The 25650-nt window shown below is 48.4% G+C and overlaps 2 protein-coding genes and 1 long non-coding RNA gene across 5 annotated transcripts; 1 reads left to right on the plus strand and 2 right to left on the minus strand.

The window, feature by feature from the left end:
- Positions 1 to 2443: 2443 nt before the first annotated feature.
- Positions 2444 to 4870, minus strand: LOC132447483 (uncharacterized). 2 transcript variants are annotated; one of them, XR_009523094.1, is made up of 2 exons: positions 4374 to 4870; positions 2444 to 3279 (listed from the first exon to the last, which is right to left on the minus strand). It is a non-coding gene; the product is annotated as an uncharacterized LOC132447483 (long non-coding RNA). The 2 variants fall into 2 exon arrangements; XR_009523095.1 differs by lacking the exon at positions 4374 to 4870 and adding an exon at positions 3512 to 4229.
- Positions 3264 to 13321, plus strand: LOC132447477 (FYVE, RhoGEF and PH domain-containing protein 4-like). Of its 2 annotated transcripts, XM_060038266.1 has the most exons (15): positions 3264 to 3391; positions 4869 to 4973; positions 5992 to 6514; positions 6625 to 6824; positions 6855 to 7153; positions 7561 to 7706; positions 9206 to 9362; positions 10191 to 10329; positions 10454 to 10512; positions 10679 to 10822; positions 11274 to 11446; positions 12065 to 12095; positions 12180 to 12263; positions 12542 to 12667; positions 12953 to 13321. In XM_060038266.1, exons 1-15 carry the CDS (start codon positions 3271 to 3273, stop codon positions 13103 to 13105), a joined length of 2460 nt encoding a protein of 819 aa, XP_059894249.1. In that variant the 5' UTR covers positions 3264 to 3270; the 3' UTR covers positions 13106 to 13321. The 2 variants fall into 2 exon arrangements, with proteins under 2 accessions (XP_059894249.1, XP_059894246.1); XM_060038263.1 differs by having other exon boundaries at positions 6625 to 7153.
- On the minus strand, positions 13308 to 25616 carry LOC132447478 (DENN domain-containing protein 11-like). The gene is made up of 9 exons (XM_060038267.1): positions 24972 to 25616; positions 22961 to 23060; positions 22414 to 22572; positions 19216 to 19372; positions 18170 to 18308; positions 17004 to 17135; positions 16489 to 16639; positions 15462 to 15530; positions 13308 to 15243 (listed from the first exon to the last, which is right to left on the minus strand). The coding sequence occupies exons 1-9, from the start codon at positions 25357 to 25359 to the stop codon at positions 15048 to 15050; spliced, it is 1491 nt and encodes a 496-aa protein (XP_059894250.1). The 5' UTR covers positions 25360 to 25616; the 3' UTR covers positions 13308 to 15047.
- Positions 25617 to 25650: the final 34 nt, after the last annotated feature.

The following is a 25650-nucleotide window of genomic DNA, read 5'->3' on the forward strand; positions in this document are numbered from 1 at the left end:
TCATTGGTTGCATTAAAAGTGTGAGGGCCCACCCGGCATTATGATGGATAGATCCGCCTACGGTCTGTACCAAGCGGTTAAAATGGGGGTGAAATAAGGACAGATAGCTAGATAGACTAGAGTTTGGTTTTAACCTGTGAACTTCAGGTAAGTCAAGGTTCACGTCAGGCCATCCTGCCAGGAGGCTCAGTCTGGTCTTTCTGTCTGTCTGTCTGTCTGGTGATGTGTTTGTCTGACTGTTGATCTGTCTGTCTGTCTGTCTGTCTGTCTGATGGTGGCTCTGCTGTCAGTCTGACTAACATTCTGAGTCTGTTCCAGATTGTCAGCAGTTTTTTGCCACAACGCCACTCCGCAACCAGACGACCCCAGAGCTGAGAGAGACCCCCCCCACCCCCCCACCAGGTAATGGCACAGCCCAGTGCATCCCAGTAATACTCCATTATCCTAGTACTGCTTGCTAGTCCTGGGTTATGGGGGAGACCACAGGGACTACCGCTGACTGTTTTAATATTTTGGGACTAAACTCGACGTATCCCTTCACTTGTTCCAGTTACTGTTTGAGTTGTACAGATTGGGCCCGTCTGTCTTTTCCTTGAGGTATTCTCAACCCCTTCATACTTGTCTGCCCGTCCCCTTACTGTTCTTCTTGTATCCTTGTCTCTAGGACCCCTAGAGCACCTCCCCAAGCAAAGGGACCCCCAGTGCCTCCTACCTGACCCTCACACACTCCCCCCCCCCCCCCCCCCCCCCTCCCCATCAACCAAATCTCCCCCTGAACCTTGACCCGGACGGATCCAACGGTACTGATAACCCCAGGGGGCGGTGGTCAGGGTCTCTCCCGCGATTCCTTTGGAGCTCCGGCCGTGGACCTCACCCACCTTCTGGTCTGGGGCCGGTCTGATCCAGGATATGTAACAGGTGGTCTATGACGGAGAGGTACATACCCCATGAATCAACCAGAAACTTGTTTGTTACGAAACAACCTCGACAGCTTTGTCCCACCAGCCGATTGTAACCTTCCCGTTTGTGGCGGTGGGTCCCACTTTGTTTTTACCAAAGACGTAGATGAATGGAGTCAGTATTGGAGCGTGTGTGATGGGATAGATCTAAAGGACTATTTAAATGCTTGTGTCAACGAGTTTGGTTTCAGATCACAGTTTGAGCTCGGTGTTCATAGCTGATCAAAGAAAATGCGCAACCTTTCTACAGTTATGTATACAATATTGAAGCTTTGCTTTGTATCACTGGCATTGGGATTTCACCTGAACCAGATTTTGCTTTGTACGGATCTTACTGGCGCAAACATGGCGTGAATGTGTGTCCCCCAATATACGTTTTGTGTGTTTGAAAAACGTTTTTAAAACACTACTGTCAGGCCTTACACATCGATCATCTTTCATTAATCCAAAGTTTTCAACCAGCATTTATTTGAAAGAAGAACCTCCCAGTAGCAGAAGCACAAATCAAACCAATCCCTTACCAGTTCAAGGTGAATATTGCAATAACACAAAATGGCTGCTCTTAAAGTATTGCAATAGTTGAATACTCAACACATTAAAAGAGAACTGTTGAAAGAGATGCATCTATATGCAGGGATTCAACTTGCAAACTCATTAAATCCCGTCTTCAAGGTGATAAAAGCTATAGACGAGCTTTGATCTTTGATGACATCATGAGAACTTCTTACGATAAAACCATTGTCCTCTCAGTTCAGGAACCAACAAAACCAACTGCCAATGACAGTACGGTGAATCCCGCAAGTAGTTAGCCAAAGGCAGTTGGTCTTCCTGATCATTTGATTGAATGTGACAAAATAACCAGCTCACATAGCAGATAACTCTTAGGAATCCAACCTTTCAAGGCGAGACCAGCACAAGTCTTTGAGCGTGTTTTCCTTTAGCCTGTGATGTGACAGTATTAAAAAAACGCTTATCTACCAAAAGGTTAAATGCAGAAACATCAGGAACACGATGACAGACCTAAGGGATGTTCTGCTCTCCTGTCATCTCTACCAAGCGGCACAGTATAAGATGTATTTATAAGTGTATGATTGCTGATTCAGATAACAGTACTGTACTGTTGTTAAAGATCTGAACCCCTAATCCCTTTGGTCTAGGCCTGGTCAGACAGACTGAAAGTGATGAATTATATGTGCATGGTTTACTCATTATAATAGGCCTACGTTTTATCCCCAGTCATAAGACTGCATATACCAACCCCATCTCATGAAAACACCTTTCATTCACAAAAGCCTTCTTACACAATTTAAACGCCTGAAATAAAGGAGGAATTGGTGGATTAAGATTAAGATGAAGATGAAGGTGTGCTTGACTGTTTTAGCATAATGCTTGCCTTATGGTGACCGACAATAAAATAATAAACCAACAGAATCAGTGTTTGTAGTATATTGGGTATAATGGGATAAACTAGCCAGACACAGACGTTACTCTTCGCATGTTTATTGTCCACCAGGGAACCTAGCACTCACAGCATAGCATTCCTACATCAACAGGTGTGCTCAGCCTCAGGATAATAAGCGGTAGCTTCTTGTAGAGAGCAATAGCACTACTGCCTCTAGTGGTCGGATGTCAGTATACCACTCTACAACATTCCTCCCCCTTTAAATTGAACGAACCCATTCAATTAAACAGATATTTCCAGATCTCCAGATGAAACATTGTACCATGTAAACATATAACTTTTCAATGACAGTAAGCATAACCAAAAATGATTCAACTTGTCATGAATTCCCCATCCCCCCAATAACATGCACAAACTGTTTAAGAACACAATAACAAAGTCTTTGTTGAAAGCAAGTGTAGACTTCTATAAAGAGATTAGGGTTAGGGAAGGAAGGAATGAGAAGGAATCTCCTTTACTTCCCAAAATAAATTGGGGTTTTCTACTTCTCATACCACTCTACAACACAGTGTTCTTGCGTGAATGACCGAAACAGTGGTCTACCTCTGCCTAGCTTTGTTGAGCGACCAGAGCTTCGTGAAGATAAGAGGCTGAGGGAGGAAGATGATGGTCGCTTATCCTGGTGAATCGATACTCACGACTGACGTCCCGTCGTGAGACGCATGTGAACGAGGGCGCAGATTTTAATGAAGATTGGCGCCACTTGATCAGCGTTATTAACATCATTAACACCATCCGCAGCCAGCTGCTGCGACGGACCTTCAACCTCCACCCACATGTTTGGTGTCCACTCCACATGTGTATAGATTAGAGAAACGTCCGGAGCACGTGACTGTATCCTCCCCCGACATGTTCGATCTGAAAAAGAGACACAGCCTGGTCCTGAAGGTGGGGTTGGAGACGGAGTTCAGACGGGTGGCGTTAAGAAGGAGGTCGCGAGGCGCCGTGGAGGACCAGCCCTCAGAGACCGGTGAGCCAATTAACCAATTAAATCAACTTTAACTTAATAAGCAAATGTTGTAAACTTGGTTGACGCTCGGACTACAACATGGCCAACTTGTATTTGGTGTAAATCCCGTAGGCTACCTACTCGGGTCGCAGCCGCATTGATTTGCTATCGATCAGCAGTCTGATTAGCTGCAGTGTTCAGCTGAGGACATTCTCTACTTTCGAACTGATTAAAATGGCCAGGCGCCCTCAGAACAAGTCTATAAAGTACATACGTTGCTTGAAGATATAGCGTGCATACTACTGCCTATAGCCAGTATTTATTATAAAGGTTAATTTATCTATATTTTTAGGACACATTTGGTACAAAATAGGACTTTGTAACTCAAATGTGCAGTGCCGTTATGACCATATTTGGGGCTTCCAGTGTTTAGTTGACATGTTTTAAATCAATTTGTTGATCACTGCATTTAGGAAACCACAATGCTGACAACCTGGAACAAACTCATAGTGTTGTATTTGGTGCTAAAACGGAAAGGCTTAAAGTAACCCAACACCTTCACTTTCTGTTCCTGAAAACCTCAATGAAAGCCAGAAAACTAGGGGGCATCATGGATTCAGATTTAGATTTCGGCAGCCACATCAAATCGGTTACAACAACAGCATTTTATCACCTTTAAAACGTAGCAAGGCTTAGAGGGCTCATGTCCACCGAAGACTTAAACATCTTGTACATGCCTTTATCACTAGTAAGCTTGATTACGGCAATGGTCTCCTTACAAGTAGGCTATCCCAAAAAAAACTAAGGCAACTACAGCTTGTTCAGAATGCTGCGAGTTCTAGAGTTCTAAGACAGACCAAAAAATAATAGCTCACAGCAACACATTGAACAAAAGAACTACTAACTAGGCCCTAGTTCATTTTTTGGAACTGTGAACTGAGTTCAACATTTTTAATCATGAACGTTTAGCTGAACTAGTTCATTTTAAAATTTGTGAACTGACCTTTGAAGTAGAACTTTCCCAACACTGCCAGAGAGACTGTTGTTCTGATACGAGAGAGATGCATGAACTGATACCAGAGAAACTGTTGATCTGATACCAGAGATGCAAAAAAAAATAATATATGGTATATAAATGGTATATAAATAAAGTTCCCTTGGCTATTTAGAAGAGAAATACTCAAATAACTAAGATGTTAGTTGTATTTGATGACGTTGGTGTAATACTTCTTAAAATCCATCGACATGCATGAGCCTCTTGGGAAACGATACAGGCGACTTGCAACTGAGGGAGGAAGGAAACAAAGTGAGCGTCAAGTTGAATCACATGAGACTGACCACAACTCTGTCAGTCCTTCAAGCTGAGGGGCCGTCTCCAACACTGATCTCTCCAACCACCACCTGCTTTCTCTCCTTCTGATTTCATTCATACTAAAATTGACTCGGAAGAATAAATACTTGCAGGTTCCCTGAGTACCTGGTTGTGGTTGTATTCCAGTCAGCAATGGTGTGGGTGGATCCTACAGACAATCTGAGACTGCATCGGCTCATCTGAGTCCACAGAGGAGAGACCAAAACCAGGGCTCGCCTTTAGCACCCCAAGGTAGGGTTTAACTACATCTTCTGGTGCACTGCAAGTCGATATGGATCGATAAGAACGGGTCCTTCTCGGTTAACAATATCTATCCTAACCTGTAGGTAGGCCTCCTTAAACAAGATGCCCTTACCCGAAATGCATTCATTCATCTCCACTAGTTCCTCACTGAATGGTTTATAGTAAATGGAACTGCAGTAATAAGTGGTGGAATGTGGAGGGTGTTGTGTGCACAGTGAGGAAGCATTTGGATGCATGCCGTTATACTTTCAACAAATGTATGTAAAAGTAGAAGTTCCCTTCTGGTTGAACTCTGTGACTTGAGGTCATATAGAGAGTATTTGTGCACGTTTTGTTCTAGTCAGAGTTGCTGTTGTCCGGTAATTACCGGTCAATGACCGGAAAAAAATGGGGAGGACCGAAAATTCTAAATGTCTCCGGTCAGAATGACCAATGGAAATAAATCTCTGCACAATTTGAATTGTGTTTAAATATGCTACAGTGGTCATTTGTTTAGCCAAATTCATGTTAAACAATGAGGGTTTTGATTGACCCGAATATCGAAAGAAGTAAAAAAAACAAAAAACGTTAAAATGAAACCTTCCAGGTCACATGACCGTCATCAATTTTTTTCTAGCGGAACCACTGGTTCTAGTCCAATATCTGTTATGTTATTGAGAAGCGTTTTACTAATGTCTATGTGGTGTTAACAATGTGCTGCCCTCGACTACTGCAACGCCTCAGGGTTAATGTGCCTGTGTGATTTATGGATGAAAATATTCCCAAACTTTTGTTCATGGAAATGTTGAGGGATTAGTAATGAAATGTTGAGGGATTAGTAATGAAATGTTGATGGATTAGTAATGAAATGTTGAGGGATTAGTAATGAAATGTTGAGGGATTAGTAATGAAATGTTGAGGGATTAGTAATGAAATGTTGATGGATTAGAAATGCATGTAAAGCACTTTATCAGCAAGGATCAGATTTGATCAAAAGACTGATTGAACTCTTCCCATCCTGTTGCAGTACCCCCTCACCCTGCCCCCTTCCAGTCCCCAGAAAAGGCCTTTGTGCAGGAGAACCTCTCGCCACGAGGCCGCCATCACTCCAGCGTCTCCTCACTGGTGGCCTCCCATTGTCCTACTGGTGAAGGAAAACCACCTAGCGGCCAGAGAGCCCAGTTAGCGGTCCTGATCCAGGTCATCCCAGCGGAGTCCCTGACCTCCAGGAGTCCTGCAGGGACCAGCCCCGTGAGGACCCCGCTGAGTCCATCCCTGAGTGGAGGAGCAGAAGGTGGAGGTGCAGGAGGAGGAGGAGGGGCTGAGGGCCAGTCTAACCCCCCCAGCCCGTCATCAGGAGACGCCGCCCATAAGCCAGCCAAACGCCGCAGCCCCAGCTTGTGGAAAACCAGGAGCGCCGTCTGGCTCAGGAGGTCCTGGTCGGGCCAGACCCAGTCCGGCTGCGCTAGGAAGGAGGAGCGGGTTCGACCCCGCAGTGCAGCCCTCCAGACCCTCGCCCCCCAGACCCCAGACCCCCGGGACGGACTCAGGTTACAGCGGCGGACCTTTGAACCCCCAAATCTTGTTTTTCTTTTTTATTCAAAATGCCCTTCCTAGCATTCAACACCTCCTATTATCTCTGTGACTGTTGTTTCCTCAGCCCCCCCGCTGACCCGTCAGAATGTGCTCCACTAACTCCGTCGGACCCCTCCACCTCCGGGTCTCCGGCCTGCAAGAGAAAGTATCACACCGATAGCGAGACCGTCGTGAGTTTCGAGTCGCGAGGTCTCTCCAAAGACCCAATCCCAGGTCCTGTAGTGACTGGTCCTCTAGCTCGGGGTCCTGGTCCTGTAGGGCCGGGTCCTGGTCCAGTAGCTCTGGGCCCTGTAGCTCTGGGGCCTGTAGCCCTGGGTCCTGGTCCTGTAGGGCCGGGTCCTGGGCTGCGGGTAGGCGCCGGCCCTGAGCTCCTGCACCACAGCGTGGGGGCCCAGGGGCCAGCGGGGGAGGGCTCCGAGGAGGAGCTGATGGGTCTAGGAGTGGGGACGACTCATGAGGATGTTGGTCCACACATGGACGTGGAAGATAAGGACCAGAAGGAGTCCAAGAGGAAGAAGAAACTGTACCAGATCGCGACGGAGCTCCTGATGACGGAGCGTGCCTACGTCGTTCGCCTCCATCTCCTGGACCAGGTATAGTTTAAGGAACATCTGTCCTCTTCCACACCGTCCCTGAGGCTGTTAGATGTTTGAGATCATCTGTCTGCTAACGTCATGTTTATGTCATACCAAGCCTTCCCTTTTCGTTCATGAGAAGATACAAAACCCGTCCTTCCTCATGTTGGCACGGTTACGGACCACAACAGACCTGCTGAGAGGAGCTCACTGGGTTCCTCTGGTTCCTCCTCAGGTGTTCTGCTCACTGGGTTCCTCTTGGTTCCTCCTCAGGTGTTCTTCTCACTGGGTTCCTCTTGGTTCCTCCTCAGGTGTTCTGCTCACTGGGTTCCTCTTGGTTCCTCCTCAGGTGTTCTGCTCACTGGGTTCCTCTTGGTTCCTCCTCAGGTGTTCTGCTCACTGGGTTCCTCTTGGTTCCCCCTCAGGTGTTCTGCTCCGGTCTGTCTGAAGAGGCGTCCAAGGGCTCCTTCCCCTTGGAGGTGGTGAGGAACCTCTTCTCCAACATCTCCTCCATCCACTCCTTCCACAGCCAGTTCCTCCTGCCCGACCTGGAGGAGCGCATGGTGCACTGGTGGGTCCCCCCCGCGCCCCCCACCTCCGTCCCTCACTGCAGGGTCACGAGCTGTGGGATTGGTTGGGGCATGACGCCCTGTTAGCCAATGGCCTTTGGTGTCACAGTCAAGTATAGAAAATGTTTGGATTCTGAAGCGGTGGTATCCCTGTGACCCAGTTCTTTAGGGCTGAACACTTTTGCCACCACAACCTGGGACATCTTTAGCTTAAAACAATGTGTTTGGAAGCAGACGTCCTAGTTTAACCAATGTGCATTTCAACACACCTCTGTAGTTTGAACGTGGCTATGAATCATCAGTCTGTGTGTGTATATAGAAACCTTTTAGGACAGGTTCTGTAAACCGTCTTGAGGGTCGGTCACAGCAGTGTACATCTCCTCTGGGGGTGGAAAATTGTACCGGCCTACGTCATCCATAGTAATCCATTCCAAACCTGCCTGGCAACAGACGATCGCGTCGCCCGTTGCCTGCGCGTCGAATGACGTGGGAAGGTTCTTGAACATTCGCGAACTCGTTCATTGAGCGCGATAAGACAGATAACACTTATTTTACAAATTACATTTATTAGCGCTCCTAACTTTATATTTGTATTGTATTGCATTGTATTTATCTATTTCCCTACACAGTAATAGCTACATGTTATGGGGATAACGTGAATAATAATAATAATAATAAAAAACATTTACCAGTTAGTAAATGCCTGCTCACCTATCTACCCATCTATCTATTATCTATCTATCTATCTATCTATCTATTACCTATAATCTATTCTCTAAATTAAATTAAATTAAGGAAATTCAATTAACACAAGCTAGACTATGATACACATTAAACACTCAGTTTACTAGCTAAATTCGATTAAACAATTAAATGCAATACAAATATAAAGTAAAAACAAGTGTTATCTAGCGATCCGTTATCTGTATTATATTATTTCGTCTTCGGCAACATGAGCGCGATTGAAACCTGCCTGGCAACGGACAACCCCTTACGTAATCTGACAACTGATTACGTACCCGGTACAATTTTCGCCCCCGGTACAATTTTAACGTGACGGAGCCACTGATCTCTGAATCATGAGTCCGATGTCATGAGTATTGTCCTGGTATTGGTTGTACATAAAGCCTGGTCTGCCAATGGCCTTTTGATGGCCTTTGATGCTCACCAGCGAGACTCATTTGTTCAGAGTTCCCCTAGACTCTGCCTAGCCTCCACCACATCCCCCTTACGCACTTATTGTATGTTGTAAGTCCTGACACTGCATAATAGTACTTAGCATCGTGTAGCATCTTACCCTAGCTATCTTCGTTGTATACGGCGAATGGGTTATCCTAGCGATTTTTAGTGCTTGGCACTTAGTTCTATGAACATCCTTACTGTACCGAAAGTACAGTACATTTCTACTGACAAATGTACTCATTGTAAGTCGCCTTGGGTAAAGGCGTCTGCTAGATGTCCTCAATGTAAATTTGACCTCCCTTGACCTCCCGCCCCCCAGGTGGGACCGGCCCGCCCTGGGAGACGTCCTCCTGCCCCACGCCCCCTTCCTGAGGATGTACTCTGAGTACGTGGGGAACTTTGAGGCGGCCATGGGGCTGCTGAAGGCCTGGAGGGAGCGGTCGGCCGCCTTCAGGAACGTCCTGCTGGAGATACAGGTCTGGACCACAGGGGACCCGGGACTGAAGGGGAGAAATTCAGAGGATTCACCTTCATTGTGGTGGAATCACTGATTGGAAGTGAATGAATAGAACAGGAATCAGTGGAAAGGACTACCAACTGACATTCACTGATTAAAAAAAAAAAGAAAAAAAAGAAATTGCCAAACTTATGCGTAACATATTTCCAAACATCACTAGTTGTGGTGTAACTTATTCAGGTGTGAATATGCCCTTAGGGAGCTCTGGTGCGGACCAAACAGCCGGTCCGAGACCCAGCCGGAGAGGTGGTCTCGGTTCGCTTCCAAACAAACCCTGGTGCGGTTCGCTTAAAAATAATGTAACTTTTTGGACTCAACAGGCTCTCATTGCTGCTTGTTTATTTATATTGTTTGATTAGCGCGGTAAATTCAAAGATCAACATCACGTTATCAGACCGGCATCACGTTATCAGACCAGTTAAAAATGTGCCGTGGCTCAACATGTAGCGAAGAGGAGACAAAATGTCTTGGATATTTGGGCAGACACAAACATATAAAGTATGTTGGAGAACACTTATAATAATTCGGATGCATCTAATCTAACATTCAGTACAAGGATGGGGGAGAAAGCGTACGAGTGGTCCGCGGATAGCATAACATCATAAGATCGACGTTGTGCCAAACCCCTCTGATGAAAAAAAAAAAGCAGAACCAGAAATTGCCAAACTTATACGTAACATATTGCCATACATCACTAGCTGTGGTGTAACTTAAGTTACAACTCCCACACTTGTACACAGTTAGTTAATCATGCTCGTGTCACGCTGTTGTTCTGTGATTGGTCCAGAGTCAGGAGGTGTGTGGGCGGCTGAGCCTGGAGCACCACATGCTTGAGCCGGTGCAGCGAGTCCCGCGCTATGAGATGCTGCTGACGGCCTACCTGACCACACTGCCTCGGGACGACCCAGACCACTCCCCCGCTGAGAGTGAGGACACGCATACACGTAGACAGACAGACAGACAGTCCATATTAGGACTCGCCATGTGGTCTCGATCAGCCTTGTACAAAGTTTCACTTCCTGCCTGCGTTGTCTTCCTCCTCTCCTGCAGAGGCCTTGGAAGCCATCGCCATGGCAGCAGGACACTCCAACAGTGCCATCCACAGGGCTGTAGGTACCACCACCATGGGGCCCCCTAGAAAACCATAGGGGGCCCTATGAGTCCATAGGGGCCCCTGTGATACAGTAGGGGCCCCTGTGGTATTGTAGATTACTATGTATTGGTTTAACCCGTACTCTAGCGGACCATGTATTGTCTTAACGGGGTGTTTTGTAGGAAAGTCTAAAGAAGCTACTGGACATCTTTGAGATGGTCAGCGAGGAGGAGATCCTGAGGCCGTCCACAGAGTTCCTGAGGGAGGGACGACTGCTGAAGCTGGCGGCCAGGAACAAGTCTGCTATGGAGCGATACCTCTTCCTGGTCTGATCCCTCTTTATCTAGAGCCATACATCGTCCTGGTCTGATCACTCTTTTTCTAGAGCCATACATCGTCCTGGTCTGATCACTCTTTTTCTAGAGCCATACATCGTCCTGGTCTGATCACTCTTTATCTAGAGCCATACCTCTTCCTTGTCTGATCACTCTTTTTTTTTAGAGCCATACTTCATCCTGAATAAAATACAATAGCAAAAAAATTGAATATATAAAATACATCATAAGTTTTAACAGCAATGAAGAATATTATAAATATATATAACATTTAAACTGGATAGACCGGGAGATGTACAAAATGTATTGTGCAGTATGGCCAGGGTTAAAGAGTCAAAGTGTTACTGTGACCCCCTGGGGTGCAGTAGAAGGGTGTGGTAGGTGCAGTAGAAGGGTGCGGTAGAAGGGTGTGGTAACCTCTGTCCGTTCCGCCCCCTCCCAGTTCAACGACTTCCTGCTGTGCTGCACGCCCCGGCTGGTCCTGGTGGGCCAGCGCTACGGCGCACGCACCCGCATCGGGGTGGAGGGCATGACGGTGCAGCGGACCGCCAACCACGAGCACCCCCACAGCTTCCAGGTCTCTGGCAAGGAGAAGACCCTGGAGCTGGAGGCCAGGTAGGCTGGAGGAGGGCGGGTGGCCGGTGGGGCTGGAGGCCGGTGGGGCTGGAGGCCGGTGGGGCTGGAGGAGGGTTGGGGCTGGAGGCCGGTGGGGCTGGAGGAGGGTTGGGGCTGGAGGCCGGTGGGGCTGGAGGAGGGTTGGGGCTGGAGGCCGGTGGGGCTGGAGGAGGGCTGGAGGCCGGTGGGGCTGGAGGAGGGTTGGGGCTGGAGGCCGGTGGGGCTGGAGGAGGGCTGGAGGCCGGTGGGGCTGGAGGCCGGTGGGGCTGGAGGAGGGTTGGGGCTGGAGGCCGGTGGGGCTGGAGGAGGGCTGGAGGCCGGTGGGGCTGGAGGAGGGTTGGGGCTTGAGGAGGAGGAAGCTCAGCTCAGTGCAGTGTTAAAGATGGTTAAAGATTGATTGATTAAATTACATTTATTTCAGACAGATCAATAAAAATCTAACTTATCAAAAATAGAAAACAAAATGAAGAGCATGAAAAATCCCAAAATAAATGATGATTCGAGATGATTACAGATTTTGTGGAATAGGGTTGCAATGAGTCAATTACCAATTATGCTGTTTTGACTTTGGCGGTCTTAATCAAACTTAATGTACATTTTATAATTGCACTTTTCCAGCTCTGAAAAAGAACGAGATGAATGGATTAAGGTAAGGCTTTAGATTTAGTTTACAGTTTTATGTCAATATAATATATGGGAATCATATCGTGTTGATATTTATATTTTTCCTCAGGTTATCCAAAAAGCTATTGATGTTTCCCATGCGAAGATTGAAACCTTAAAGCTGGCCTCCAAGGTATCTTCTCAGACCGAACCGGTACGTTCTCACCGTCACTCTACACGTCTGAACTCCCTGCCACTGACTGATCATTGGTCAGCTCAATCATAGAGCTGCTGCTATGAGTGGCTAGGATGTTTGACTCCCAGTCTAAAAGGTTCTGGGTCCGAATTCCCAATAAACCTAAATAAATAATTGAGAGGGACGCCCAAAACCACGTAGCGGCTCCTCTGTGACTTGTTCCTGAAACTAAATCACTGGAAGTCACTTTGGATGAAAACGACCACGTAGTAACGGGATTGTGAACCCCTGACCAGGAGGAGGAGCTGGGCCGGCGGGCGCCGCGGTGGACACGGGACAACGAGGTGATGGAGTGCATGAAGTGTCGGGAGGCCTTCAACGCCTTCACCCGCCGACGTCATCACTGCAGGGCGTGTGGCTGCGTGAGTCACGACGTCATCATCACACGACCTCCAAACCCATGCTCAAATCCTGAACACTGAAGGGTGACTGTAGGTCTTTGTTGGGACGTTTGACGCCCAATGTCTGTGGATTGGCTGCAGACGCCTTGACGTGGACCATAATGAACCACAGCGAGCGACACCATAGTTCAACACACCATAGTGAACCTCACTAGTGCTGCCTGAACGGATAGCCCTGTTGTTCAGCGGGGACCCCGTGTGACAGAGGGGCTGTTTATTTGACTGTGTTCTCCTGGTCCCCCACAGGTGGTGTGCGGGAAGTGTTCGGACCACAAGGTGGCGCTGGAGTACGACGAGGGGAGGCTGAACAAGGTGTGTGACACCTGCCACGGTGTCCTGTCGGGACAGGACCCCAAGAGACCCCGCCTTCCGGACCCGGTTGGTTCACTCAGCCACTGATCGATTTGCGACGATGTGGCTGCGAACGGGGGACCGTCCAGAGAGCTTCTAGAACACACTCGCCGTCCTGAGAGCTCACAATGGAAACCTACACAGACAATCGAGAAACCATGAAGAAAAACACCAAGAGATTGTTGTTGGAATCCTGAAAGTATTTTTGCACTTTATTCTTAATGCCTTTACAGTAAAATAAATAAAGTGATTGATTTTTAACAAGAGGGCTGTTTATTGGTCCATCACGACCTTAGCTTATAGCATGGACCTCAGCTTAGTGTTTATAGATTGTAGTGAGACGATGTGATACTAGATCAAGCATTTACAAAAAACGAAGAACAGTACGTTCAGTGATTCAAGAGCCGCACGAAACCGGAACCACAAAACCGGATTCTGATCCCGTAACTTCACATGTAGACATTACAGCATTAGAGTATCTACACCTGACGACTATTCATAACGGCTTGTACAAAACAAAATACATAAATATCTTGCGTAAACAAAACAAAACCAACATTTAAAAAATATCGAATGACAGTTTGGAGGGAAAGAAAGTGAGGTCAGAGTTCAGTTGACCTTGAAACCCGAAGGTCAAATACCGACAACTGGTTTCTAAAACTTCAGTCCTGCCATGTAGTGCATGATAAGAAAAGTCACATTTTGAAAAGGACATAATTATGGCTTTGGCTGTTTTCCAGCCACAAGGACGCCAGCTTAGCAGACGTGCTCAGAACTTCCAGACACATCTTTCAGTAGTTGAATGGGTTCTTAACATTTACTTTCTATTTAATGTGTGCATCAGTCACCGTTTCTTTTTTTATGATCGTCACTCCCAGGATTCACAGGATGTCAACAACGCACTAAATTATTATTTTCTTCTCTTAAAGTGGACTACAACGGACTGTGTTGCCCTTGGAAACCAAGCCCAATATCTTAATCTTCTATTTAAATACTAGAACTCAAACAAATGCATCCAAATACTAGTTTGTTATATACCAGTGAATGTGTGCGCTCCAGTGTGTATGGCTAATGCTAACGTTCCACCACTAAAAAGCTCTTATTTTATACAGATTCTCTCCCTGCGTTTCATATTCAAAGCGCGGCCACAGACGCCAAAGACTACAAGCTGATTGGCTGGTGAATTTACAGTGTGTTGACTTAAATTTGTAACTTTTATGTCAAACTCTATGAAATCTTTTAAACGATATTTACACCGAGCCGGTAGACCACCCAACTCTTAATGATTTGACACACGATGATGGCCGCCTGCCCGATCCCAAAACAAACGCATGCGTTCACACTGGACTGTACATCGATTAGAAATCAGGCCTATTGGCCATTCATTTACAAAGTGCCGTATATCGTATTTCATCAAACCTTGATAAATTCTGCACATGGGTATTTTCTTCCTATTATCACCTGACCGTTTTCCAGGTAACTTCCCTCTTGGACAAACCTTTGACCTTCTCTCAGTTTGAGACGCTGACCCCTTAAGAGAGGGATCTGGATAAGGGGGTGGGGGGGGGGATATCAACATTCAGCACTTTAATCCAGACCTCTGCCTTGCACTCAGTAGCTAAGGAGGAGGATGTATTGCTCTAGGAGGCCTACTGGTCTGCAGCGTTTGTTTTTAAAACCTACGTCCTATGATGACCCCTCCTTGCCAAACGACAACGTGTCTGTCATTGTTGTCAAGGCGACCAGACATCGTAAGTAGCTTCCGTATTTCGGACCGATCAGAACATCCAAGGGTGCTGTCGGAGTACAGACGTGACCCTGAGGGTCCATAACAAAGTTTGGTGTCTGTCCCACAGCCACCAAGAGGAGAAACGCACAGCAGGGGGCGCTGTGGGGCAGGCACAGAGTTCCAGGAGGTGACCTTCTGACCCCGCCCCACCGGTTAAAGACAGGAGGCGATCGGGGCGTGACGGCCGGGGGGTCCGTCGCCTCAGCTGCAGCAGAGCTGGTCTGAGAGCAGCAGGGTGTCGTAGCCGTAGATCTCCAGCAGGTGGAGCAGGAAGAGCCGGTCTCCGTGGGGGTCCAGGCCCATGGCTCGCACGCTCTCGTGGGTCAGGGTGGGGTCCGGGCTGCCCGCCACCTCGCTCAGGGTCTGGAAGATCCGGTTGTTCTGCTCCAAGAAGAACCTGGAGGACACACCAGAGAGAAGGGCAATGACTATTGATCAATCAATCCAACTTTATTTATCCAGTGCTTTTCAGACAACACACAGTGCTTAATGTGGGTTAGTCACCGAGCAATTAGCCTTCTGGAATACCACTCCTGGCCAGGGGCTTTGTGAAAGGATGTCAATGATGTCATGGCGTTGAACATGAGAATTCTGGTGTGGCTGGGATGTACTTACAGTATGAAGAGATCTTCTTCACTTGAGATCGCGTCTCCGTTCACCTCCTGAGAGTACAACAGCATCTGCCTACACACACATGCAAACACACAAAACTATTAACTAAGTGCATCATGTGTTCCGTCAGCAAAAAAATAGTGTTCGAGTCTCAACTTCTATGCGGACACAGACCGTGAGTGATAAGAACAAACCGTGTTGCCTAGTGCAGGAACCTCGTTCAATTAGGGGAGACCTGCATGAACGAGGCCTTAGCAGAGGTTCAAGTACAGGCCTTTCTCCACTCCCAGATTCTGAGCAGATAGCCTACCTCTGTTGGGTTCAGGTAGCCTACCTCTGTTGGGTTCAGGTAGCCTACCTCTGCTGGGTTCAGGTAGCCTACCTCTGCTGGGTTCAGATAGCCTACCTCTGCTGGGTTCAGGTAGCCTACCTCTGCTGGGTTCAGGTAGCCTACCTCTGCTGGGTTCAGATAGCCTACCTCTGTTGGGTTCAGGTAGCCTACCTCTGTTGGGTTCAGGTAGCCTACCTCTGCTGGGTTCAGGTAGCCTACCTCTGCTGGGTTCAGGTAGCCTACCTCTGCTGGGTTCAGGTAGCCTACCTCTGCTGGGTTCAGGTAGCCTACCTCTGCTGGGTTCAGGTAGCCTACCTCTGCTGGGTTCAGATAGCCTACCTCTGCTGGGTTCAGATAGCCTACCTCTGCTGGGTTCAGATAGCCTACCTCTGCTGGGTTCAGGTAGCCTACCTCTGCTGGGTTCAGGTAGCCTACCTCTGCTGGGTTCAGGTAGCCTACCTCTGTTGGGTTCAGGTAGCCTACCTCTGCTGGGTTCAGGTAGCCTACCTCTGCTGGGTTCAGGTAGCCTACCTCTGCTGGGTTCAGATAGCCTACCTCTGCTGGGTTCAGGTAGCCTACCTCTGCTGGGTTCAGGTAGCCTACCTCTGCTGGGTTCAGGTAGCCTACCTCTGCTGGGTTCAGGTAGCCTACCTCTGCTGGGTTCAGGTAGCCTACCTGTGCTGGGTTCAGGTAGCCTACCTCTGCTCGGTGAGCCGGCGGTACTTGTCCTTGTCGGCGGCGCTGAGCCGCAGCAGGGGCTTCAGACCCTCGCGGTACGTCTTGACGTTCTGGTTGTCCACGTACACGTCGTACAGGTCCTTCTTCTCCTCGAAGATCTTCTCAGTCGTGCCTACACACACACACAGGTGCATGCGCACAGACGCACAGGCACGCACCCACATGCATACGCACACGCACAGGCACGCACACACACACGGACACACACACATGCATACGCACACAGGGACACACACACACACAAACACAATTTGAGCAGTTGAATAATTCAGAGTCTCACTTCTTAGCATCGAAAGGGACTTTTGTTTTGGATTCATTAAGGAACAGGTAGAGGTTTGGCCGTCTTGCTCAAGGAAGCGTTACAGGCTAGGATGCGGACATTGGGGTTCGAACCCAGGGCCTTTTTGTGTGGGGTCGAACCCTAACGCCTAGACTATCCCGCCCCCCTGGTCCCTCACACGGCTACGAGCGCTCACATGCTACGTAGGCCAGCTCGTTCTCCAGGGCGCTGATGTCAGCCACGTTGACGTAGAAGAAGGGGCGGAACTCCGGGACGGCCACGCCCACTCCGGGGATGGAGATGTTGGCAAGGCAACAGCAGCAGTACACTGAGGAAGAGGAGAGAGACGAGGAAGAATGAACCACAAGTCGAGTGGGAGCTCGAGATGAAAGGCAGCTGCGTCCTCGTAGGACCACCAGGGGTCATGACTTGACATCATGATGTTGTGGGTCTGCTCCTCTACAGGTGCATCTCAATGAGATAGAATATTGTGGAAAAAAGAATTAATTTCAAATAATTCAATTTTAAACTCATATTCTATTGATTCATTCCACCAAAAGTGAAATATTTCAAGCCTTTATTTGAATTAATTTTGATGATTATGGCTTACAGCTCATGAAAACGCAAAACTCAGTATATATTTCAACATTTCGCTTTTGGTGAACTGGATCGATATAATATATGAGATTCACTTTTTAAATTTAATTATTGAAATTCATTAACTTTTCCACAATATTCATATTAATTTAGATGCACCAGTATGTTGCAGGGCCAAGGTGGTGGGTTTACTACCACTGGTTTATTCGCAATAGTTAGTGTTCATAATGAGTGTTCATAGTTCGTGTTCATAATGAGTGTTCATAATGAGTGTTCATAGTTAGTGTTCATATTGTTCATAATGAGTGTTCATAGTTAGTGTTCATAGTTAGTGTTCATAATGAGTGTTCATAATGAGTGTTCATAGTTAGTGTTCAAAATGAGTGTTCATAGTTAGTGTTCATAATGAGTGTTCATAGTTAGTGTTCATAATGAGTGTTCATAGTTAGTGTTCAAAGTTAGTGTTCATAATGAGTGTTCATAATGAGTGTTCATAGTTAGTGTTCATAATGAGTGTTCATAGTTAGTGTTCATAGTTAGTGTTCATAATGAGTGTTCATAGTTAGTGTTCATAATGAGTGTTCATAGTTAGTGTTCATAATGAGTGTTCATAGTTAGTGTTAATAATGAGTGTTCATAGTTAGTGTTCATAATGAGTGTTTGTCCTTCGCTGACCCCTCTGTGTGAGCCTCTACTGTGTAAAGTACGGAGCCAGGAGGCGCCATGGCTCTGACGCTATCAGACGAGGGTCTGGGGGGAGCTCACCTCGGTAGCAGACCACGCCCACCGGCGGCGGCGAGAAGATCAGGATGCGTCTGCGGAGGAGCGCCAGCTTCCATATCACCATGATCTGCTCTCCGAAGAAGCGGGTGAACTGGGACATGCAGCCCGCCGGGTGGGTGATCTGGGGAGCCAATCAGAGAGCAGCGCTGCGGTGAGTCCCCTGGGACTGAGCCTATCAGGGTGTTCAGCACCGGGACTCCCAGACACTCAGAGAGTCGACCAGGAGGAACCATTAACCGTAGCCCGCTATGAGGTCACCGAGTTCCGGACCTCTGTAATTATTTTCTATTTTTTATTATATATTTTTATTATATATATTTATTTTATTATTATCATAATTTTTTGTCAATATATATAAACTGCAGTATACATATGTGTCTTCAGGAGTTGAATACATTAACATTCCACACACAATTCACACACGCAGACAATCCAATATTATTTTAATGCAATTATCTTTGCCCTGTATTTTTGTGTGTAGTGTGTAGTTTGGGTTGTGTTTGCAGGTGACTTTTTGGTATGAATGTAGCTCGTCCAGAAATGCAGTAATTAAACCCCATTCAAATAAATGAACCTGGACCTCCCTAGTTTCTTCCCTGGCTACGGCCCTGAGAGGGCCGACTGCCGACTCGGGGTCCAGCCTCACTGCCTCTTGGCCCGGAGTCACCCCGACCCCCACACCCTCTCCCTACTCCGGCTACTAGCTTTTGTAATACACAGACGTCGATCGACTTAATGAATCCTCCTGGTCAGAAGGAACCCGTCATCATTAAGCTATGATGAATATTTAATGTTGGATATGAATATTTATATGTAACCTTTTACTCTGCGACCATCAATTTTTTGAAAAATCAATTGTATGTGTGTGGGTGCGTGTGATCCAGGTGTGTGTGTGTGTGTGTGTGTGTGAGACATAGGTGTGTGTGTGTGTGTGTGTGGTGGTTTAATACAGGTGTGTGTGCGTAATACAGATGTGTGTGCGCGTGTATGAGTGTGTGTGTGAGTGCCTGCGTGTGCGTCTCACCCACCTTCATCTCGGGGTGCATGCTGTGGCTGAGCGTGGTGCTCCAGGTGTGGGCCGGGCTCACAGTGACCACCCTCTCACCACCAGGGGGCAGCAGGGCCCTCTTGTCCTCGTAGAAGGCCTCCAGGGGGGAGTAGTGGCCGGGGGCCTGCAGCTGCAGCCTGGGGTGGAGATGGAGGGCGACGAGGGGGGAGGGAGACAGAGGGAGGGGGGTGGGGGAGAGGGAGGGGCAAGAGGGAGGGACAGAGGGAGGGGGGGGGAGAGAGAGGGAGGGTTGGGGGAAACAGAGGGAGATGGCAGGGGGGGGGGGGACAGAGGGAGAGGGAGGGAGACAGAGGGAGAGGGAGGGGGGGGGGCAGACAGAGGTAGAAGGATAGAGACGCAAAGGGGGGGGGGGGGAAACAGAACGAGAAGGAGGTGAGGGAGACAGAGGGAAGAGGGAAGACATAGGGAGGGTCGGGGAAACAGAGGGAGACGGCGGGGGGGAGACAGAGGGAGAGAGGGAGCCATGGTTTATTCATGGTGTAAAACTGATGTGTTCCTCCATGCATATGGAACGACATGGGCAGCCCTCTGGTTCCACCTGTTGTCTGGACCTCAGGCCTTCAGAGGAGAACTCATTTTATTGTGTAATTGTATGCCGTTGTGTTGTGTATTGGTGTTGTGAAGAAGTGTAGTGTGGAGCAGTTGGGTTGTGTTGTTGTGTTGTGAAGCCGCAGGGTGTTGTGTAGTTGTATGGTAGAGAGAAAGGGAGGAGTGAGACAGGTTAATGGTGTGCGAAACAGGTTCAGGGTGTGTGAGACAGGTTCAGGGTGTGTGACGGGTTCAAGGTGCGTGAGAGGTGAGACCGGTTCAGGGTGTGTGAGACAGGTTCAGGGTGCGTGAGACAGGTTCAAGATGTATGAGACCGGTTCAGGGTGCGTGAGACAGGTTCAAGATGTGCGAGACTGGTTCAGAGTGTGTGAGACAGGTTCAGGGTGTGTGAGAGAGGTTCAAGATGTGCCAGACTGGTTCAGAGTGTGTGAGACAGGTTCAGGGTGTGTGAGAGAGGTTCAGGGTGTGTGAGACAGGTTCAGGGTGGTGTGGATGTGTTGGCTCATCTAAACTGATCCTCAGACAGACCACTTACTGGCCCTCAGCTGATTGGTTAATCCAGTGTATGGGTTCCAGGTTTAAGTAACAAGACCCAATTGAGTTAAACCTACTGGGATGAGACCTCGGCAGGAGACCAGAGACAGGGATTAAACTTGTCTGTTTACAAGACAAGGCCAACGAGAGTATTGTCTGGTTACCATGGTTACATACAAGTGTGACCACAATCCACAGTAGGGCCATTCAGTGATACATAAATGAATGAATAACATGAATGTATAACAATAACACGAACACGTTTATGAATAAAGATCCTTACAATGATCAATCATCTCTTTATCCCCCACATCAAGCAACTCATGAAACCATTATCATCAAATCAGCGCACAACCGCCTCCCCGAAACACGAGGAAGAAGGGATCGGGTATGGAGGTGTTGTAGAGACACAAACCAGTTCCACTACCCTGAGCAGCCAGGTAACCAGGCCCTGCGTCACTGAGTCTCTCTGCCCCAGGCCCGGTCCAAGACAGGGAGCCATGGTGACTAGGCCCTGGGTCACTGAGTCACGCATTTCGCTGCATTCCTGTCCACAGAAAGTCCTTTGTTTTGTATATCCTAACCACCTCCCCAAGCCCACAGCAGGCGGTCGAAGGGTGACCTGGAGTGTGTGGTGGGGAGGAGTGTGTGGTGTGGTTCAGGGTTTGGGGAGGTAGGTGATGGACCGATGAGGAGCCTGAGGTGGGGGTACGTCACGGGGGGGCTGGGATCAGAATGTAAACTGAGGAACCAGGAGGCTTAGAGAGAGGAGTCAGGGGGAGATGGTCCCTGATGGGGAGGGGAATGCTTCCTTTAGGACCACAAGAGATCATCTCAGTAAATGGTTGTAGAGCCCAGGAGGATGTTAATTAGCATATTGTATGCATATTGGACACATAATGGTAGATATATTGGATGTATATTCGTCATTGTATATGTTTATTGAATGTATTTGTACGTAGAGTATATTGAATTGCTAAGTATATTGGATCTATATTAGATATATATGCACAATATATTGTACATATATTAAGTATTTTAAATGTATATTGAAAATTACGTTGGATGTATTTGGTAATTATATTGGATGTATATTGTACGTATATTGGTTGTATTTGGTAAGTATATTGGCTGTATTTTGTACGTATATTGGTAGGCATATTGGCTGCATTTGGTATCATTGCCTGTGCTTCCCTTCACTGGTTAAACTGAAAGCCTCAACCCTCTAGTAACCATGACGACACTAGGCGCCAGGGCAATGTTTGTTGTCACCAAAAATAGTGTCTGTTTTCCAGGGATAAATGAGCTGTCAAGGTGACAATCTATTTCTGCTCTGTGTTGTGTTGGAGCGCATCCAGCGGTCTGCAGGTCCAAACAGACTAATCACCCCCAGGCCTCCAGTCTGAGTCCACTCACCCTACACTAATGAACACAGTCCATCAGGGCATAGGGGCTCTCCTATGTCCTGAACACGATTTATCGTTTAATAATCTCATGAAATATGTCATGGATTCCGGTGTGCGGTGTGCCCTCCAGACAGGTTCAGAGGTCAACCAGAGGACCCTGGAGGATGAGGGGCTTATGAGGCCCTGTGAGGAGGAGGAGGAGGGTCTTATTTAGTTCGAAGAGGCCGTCTACGCTACGCTCCCCCTACAGGCCAAGCACTGGGATTGTCAGAAACGTGATCATTGAATGTGTAAAAAGGTATTGTAAGAGCTTTTACCTTTTCAGATTGTCCAATTAGCTTTCACTATTATAAAATGGTGTATCTGTCGTTTTCTATTGCTCACCTTTACTTTCTGCTGTTACATCCAATACTAAGACCTGGGATTAATAAAGTACCAATTTATCTTATACTAGCATGGCATACTAGCATGCTTTCTGCTTAGAATGCTAGCCCGTTGGCATGCTATTCCATTTGGCAAATGGCCTGCTAGCCTGTATAGACTTTTATTATATAGGACTTCTAGCCTATTAGCATGCTAGCCCGTTGGTATGCTATTCCATTGGCCTATTGGCCTGCTAGCCTTTTAGCATGCTAGCCCGTCGGCGTGCTAGCGGGTGGGGCCCTCACCTGACTTGGTGCTCCAGGAAGCTCATGTAGCGGTACAGCAGGGTGTAGGAGGGGGACAGGATGCCCACAGACTTCATCCTGGCGCCGCGCTCCACCGCGCTCTCCACCGCCATGTTGGCGAAACACGCCAGGCCGAAGTAGCTCCCCTTCCGGAAGTAACTATGGAGGAGGGAGGGGGGGAGAATTAATGGAAGACAGTGGAAGACGAGAGGGAGAGAGAGAGATTAAAGGGCACCAGTTGAGGAACTAGCAGATGGCTGTGTGTGTGTGTGTGTGTGTGTGTGTGTGTGTGTGTGTGTGTGTGTGTGTGTGTGTGTGTGTGTGTGTGTGTGTGTGTGTGTGTGTGTGTGTGTGAGAGAGACTTCACCATCCAGAGCCAATCAGACTGATTTCAAATTATGGTGAAGGATGATCAAACTGGTGTTAGGGCGCGTGTGTGTGTGTGTGTGTGTGTGTGTGTGTGTGTGTGTGTGTGTGTGTGTGTGTGTGTGTGTGTGTGTGTGTGTGTGTGTGTGTGTGTGTGTGTGTGTGTGTGTGTGTGTGTTACATGAAGTCGGTGGACACCCTGTGGGATCCGCTGGCGATGGCTTTGAACTCCACGCCGTCCAGGTCCATGTCCCGGGGGAGGCACCACTCCAGCATGTTACCTAGCAACACACACACACACACACACACACACACACACACACACACACACACACACACACACACACACACACACACACACACACACACACACACACACACACACACACACACACACACACACTTAATATCCTTATACTGCACAAAGTGGAATGTAACTCAGCCTCCTTGTGTCTGTTGGTTTTGGACACTTCGGTTCGCTGCCGTCCCGCCAGCTGGCCGGAGGGGAGGCCCCTCCAGGGGCCCCTACCGCCCCGACCAGAGGAAGGGGAGGAGGGGAGGAGGTCGGTGAGGGCCCTCCAGGGGCCCCTACCGCCCCGACCAGAGGAAGGGGAGGAGGGGAGGAGGTCGGGGAGCCAGGTCACACAGCGGAGATGATCAGAGGACTGAGAAAAGACCCAGGGAGACCGGGAGGAAAGAGTGGGGAGGAAGTGACAGTAGGAGAGAGGAGGTGACAGTAGAGGAGAGGAGGTGACAGTAGGAGAGAGGAGGTGACAGTAGGAGAGAGGAGGTGACAGTAGAGGAGAGGAGGTGACAGTAGAGGAGAGGAGGTGACAGTAGAGGAGAGGAGGTTACAGTAGGAGAGAGGAGGTGACAGTAGGAGAGAGGAGGTGACAGTAGGAGAGAGGAGGTGACAGTAGGAGAGAGGAGGTGACAGTAGAGGAGAGGAGGTTACAGTAGGAGAGAGGAGGTGACAGTAGAGGAGAGGAGGTGACAGTAGAGGAGAGGAGGTTACAGTAGGAGAGAGGAGGTGACAGTAGAGGAGAGGAGATGACAGAAGAAAGGAGGTAAGTTGAGAGAAGAGAGGAGGTGACAGAAGAGGAGGTGACAGTAGAGGAGAGGAGGTGACAGTAGAGGAGAGGAGGTTACAGTAGGAGAGAGGAGGTGACAGAAGAGGAGGTGACAGTAGAGGAGGAGACAGGAGAGGAGCGGAGTTGACCATATGAGGGGAGGAGGTGACAGAGGAAACATTTCAGTGACAGGAAAGGAGATGGATGTGACTCAGCCAAAATGCTGTGCATAGCGCCATGCATAAGTCCTCCACAGACAGAAACAAACACACACACACACACACACACACACACACACACACACACACACACACACACACACACACACACACACACACACACACACACACACACACACACACACACACACACACACACACACACACACACACACACACACACACACACACCTGTTGATCGATACCCTCTGTCCACAATCATCAAGGTTTCTATTGATTACATTAAAACAGACTGGCTATTCCTCCCGTATTACTGCACTCGTGTATTCAGCCTAAATGGGTTATAAATAATGCATTCTCATTATCTCAACTGACAATTTTCATCAGTTATTATACAAATCGTTTTGATGAGAGCAATCTATGTGATGAGAGCAAAATAAATATGTACACTCGAAAGCTCTTCAAAGATTAGGGTATAGATGATGAGGGTATAGATTAGGTATAGATTAGGTATGTGATAGGCTGTTCCTGAGTGGATCTTGACCACAGCCCTCATTAAAATGAATAGCACCGCCGGACAGGTTTTTTAATCACTGCGATCCGTCCTTAGCCACCTCCACCCGGGAGGTTTACATGAACATCCACCCATTAGACACCTGGTGTTCTGTCCTGGTGGATTATGTCGGCATCAGGACGACGGTTCGTGTAGACCTGCGGGTTTTTGTCTGGGGTCGGGTTCGGTTTTCCACATAAAAGGCTTCAGCTTTAGGCGTGGCTGAGACCCCTCGTCTCTCTCTGTTGCCTGCATTTCCATTCTGTTATTTTTTTTTTTGCATCGCTGTCTACTTTCATGCACATTATTACACACTGTGCACAGAATTCCGACTCTGATAATCCCATAGTGATAGTTAATATAAAGGCGTTGTCTGTATTCCCGCCTCACCTGATCTGGTGTTAAATGCCACCACAAAGACGGACACGATCTGGTCCTTCTCCTCCCACTTCACCATCCTGCTCTCCAGCGACAGCTCCTCGGGCGTGGAGTCCGAGGGAGGGTCGTCCGTGTCCGGGCACAGCGGGGCGTCCGGGGCCGCCGGGGTGATGGAGGTCGCGGACAGGGCGCTGCCGCCGCCGCCTGTGTCGATGCAGACGGACTTGGGACCCCCCGGACTGGTGCTCCACCCAAAACCCGGGGCGCTGCAGCCCAGCGCCCGGCTGCTGGAGGGGCTCGCCGGGGGCTTCTCGCTGTCGTCCCCCGCCTCATCCGGCTTCTCCGCGGGGGGAACCTCTTCCCAGTCCAGGAGAGGCGCTCGGTCCGACCGCTCTACCATCGCGGTCCCCACCCAGGCTCCCCTCACGGATGACGTTCAGCGGAAAGACGCCAGGTCCATCCGTGGTTGATCTGAACTCGGATGCGTCGGGTTGAAAGATTAAGTCAGGATGTGCAGCCTTTCTGGTTCGTTATGCACGCATTTCGCGTAAAAAAAGACAAAACACTTTGCGTTTTCCCCGTATTCCAGGTATTCCAGTTCTACTCTGTGGTGATGAACGTGATGCTGTGGAGACTGAAACCCTACGTGTGATGGTGCGTTCAGAGACAACTCGTTCAAAACGCTCACCGA

Source organism: Gadus macrocephalus, chromosome 19, assembly GCF_031168955.1.
Source record: "Gadus macrocephalus chromosome 19, ASM3116895v1".
NCBI classification, from domain to species: Eukaryota; Metazoa; Chordata; class Actinopteri; order Gadiformes; family Gadidae; genus Gadus; species Gadus macrocephalus.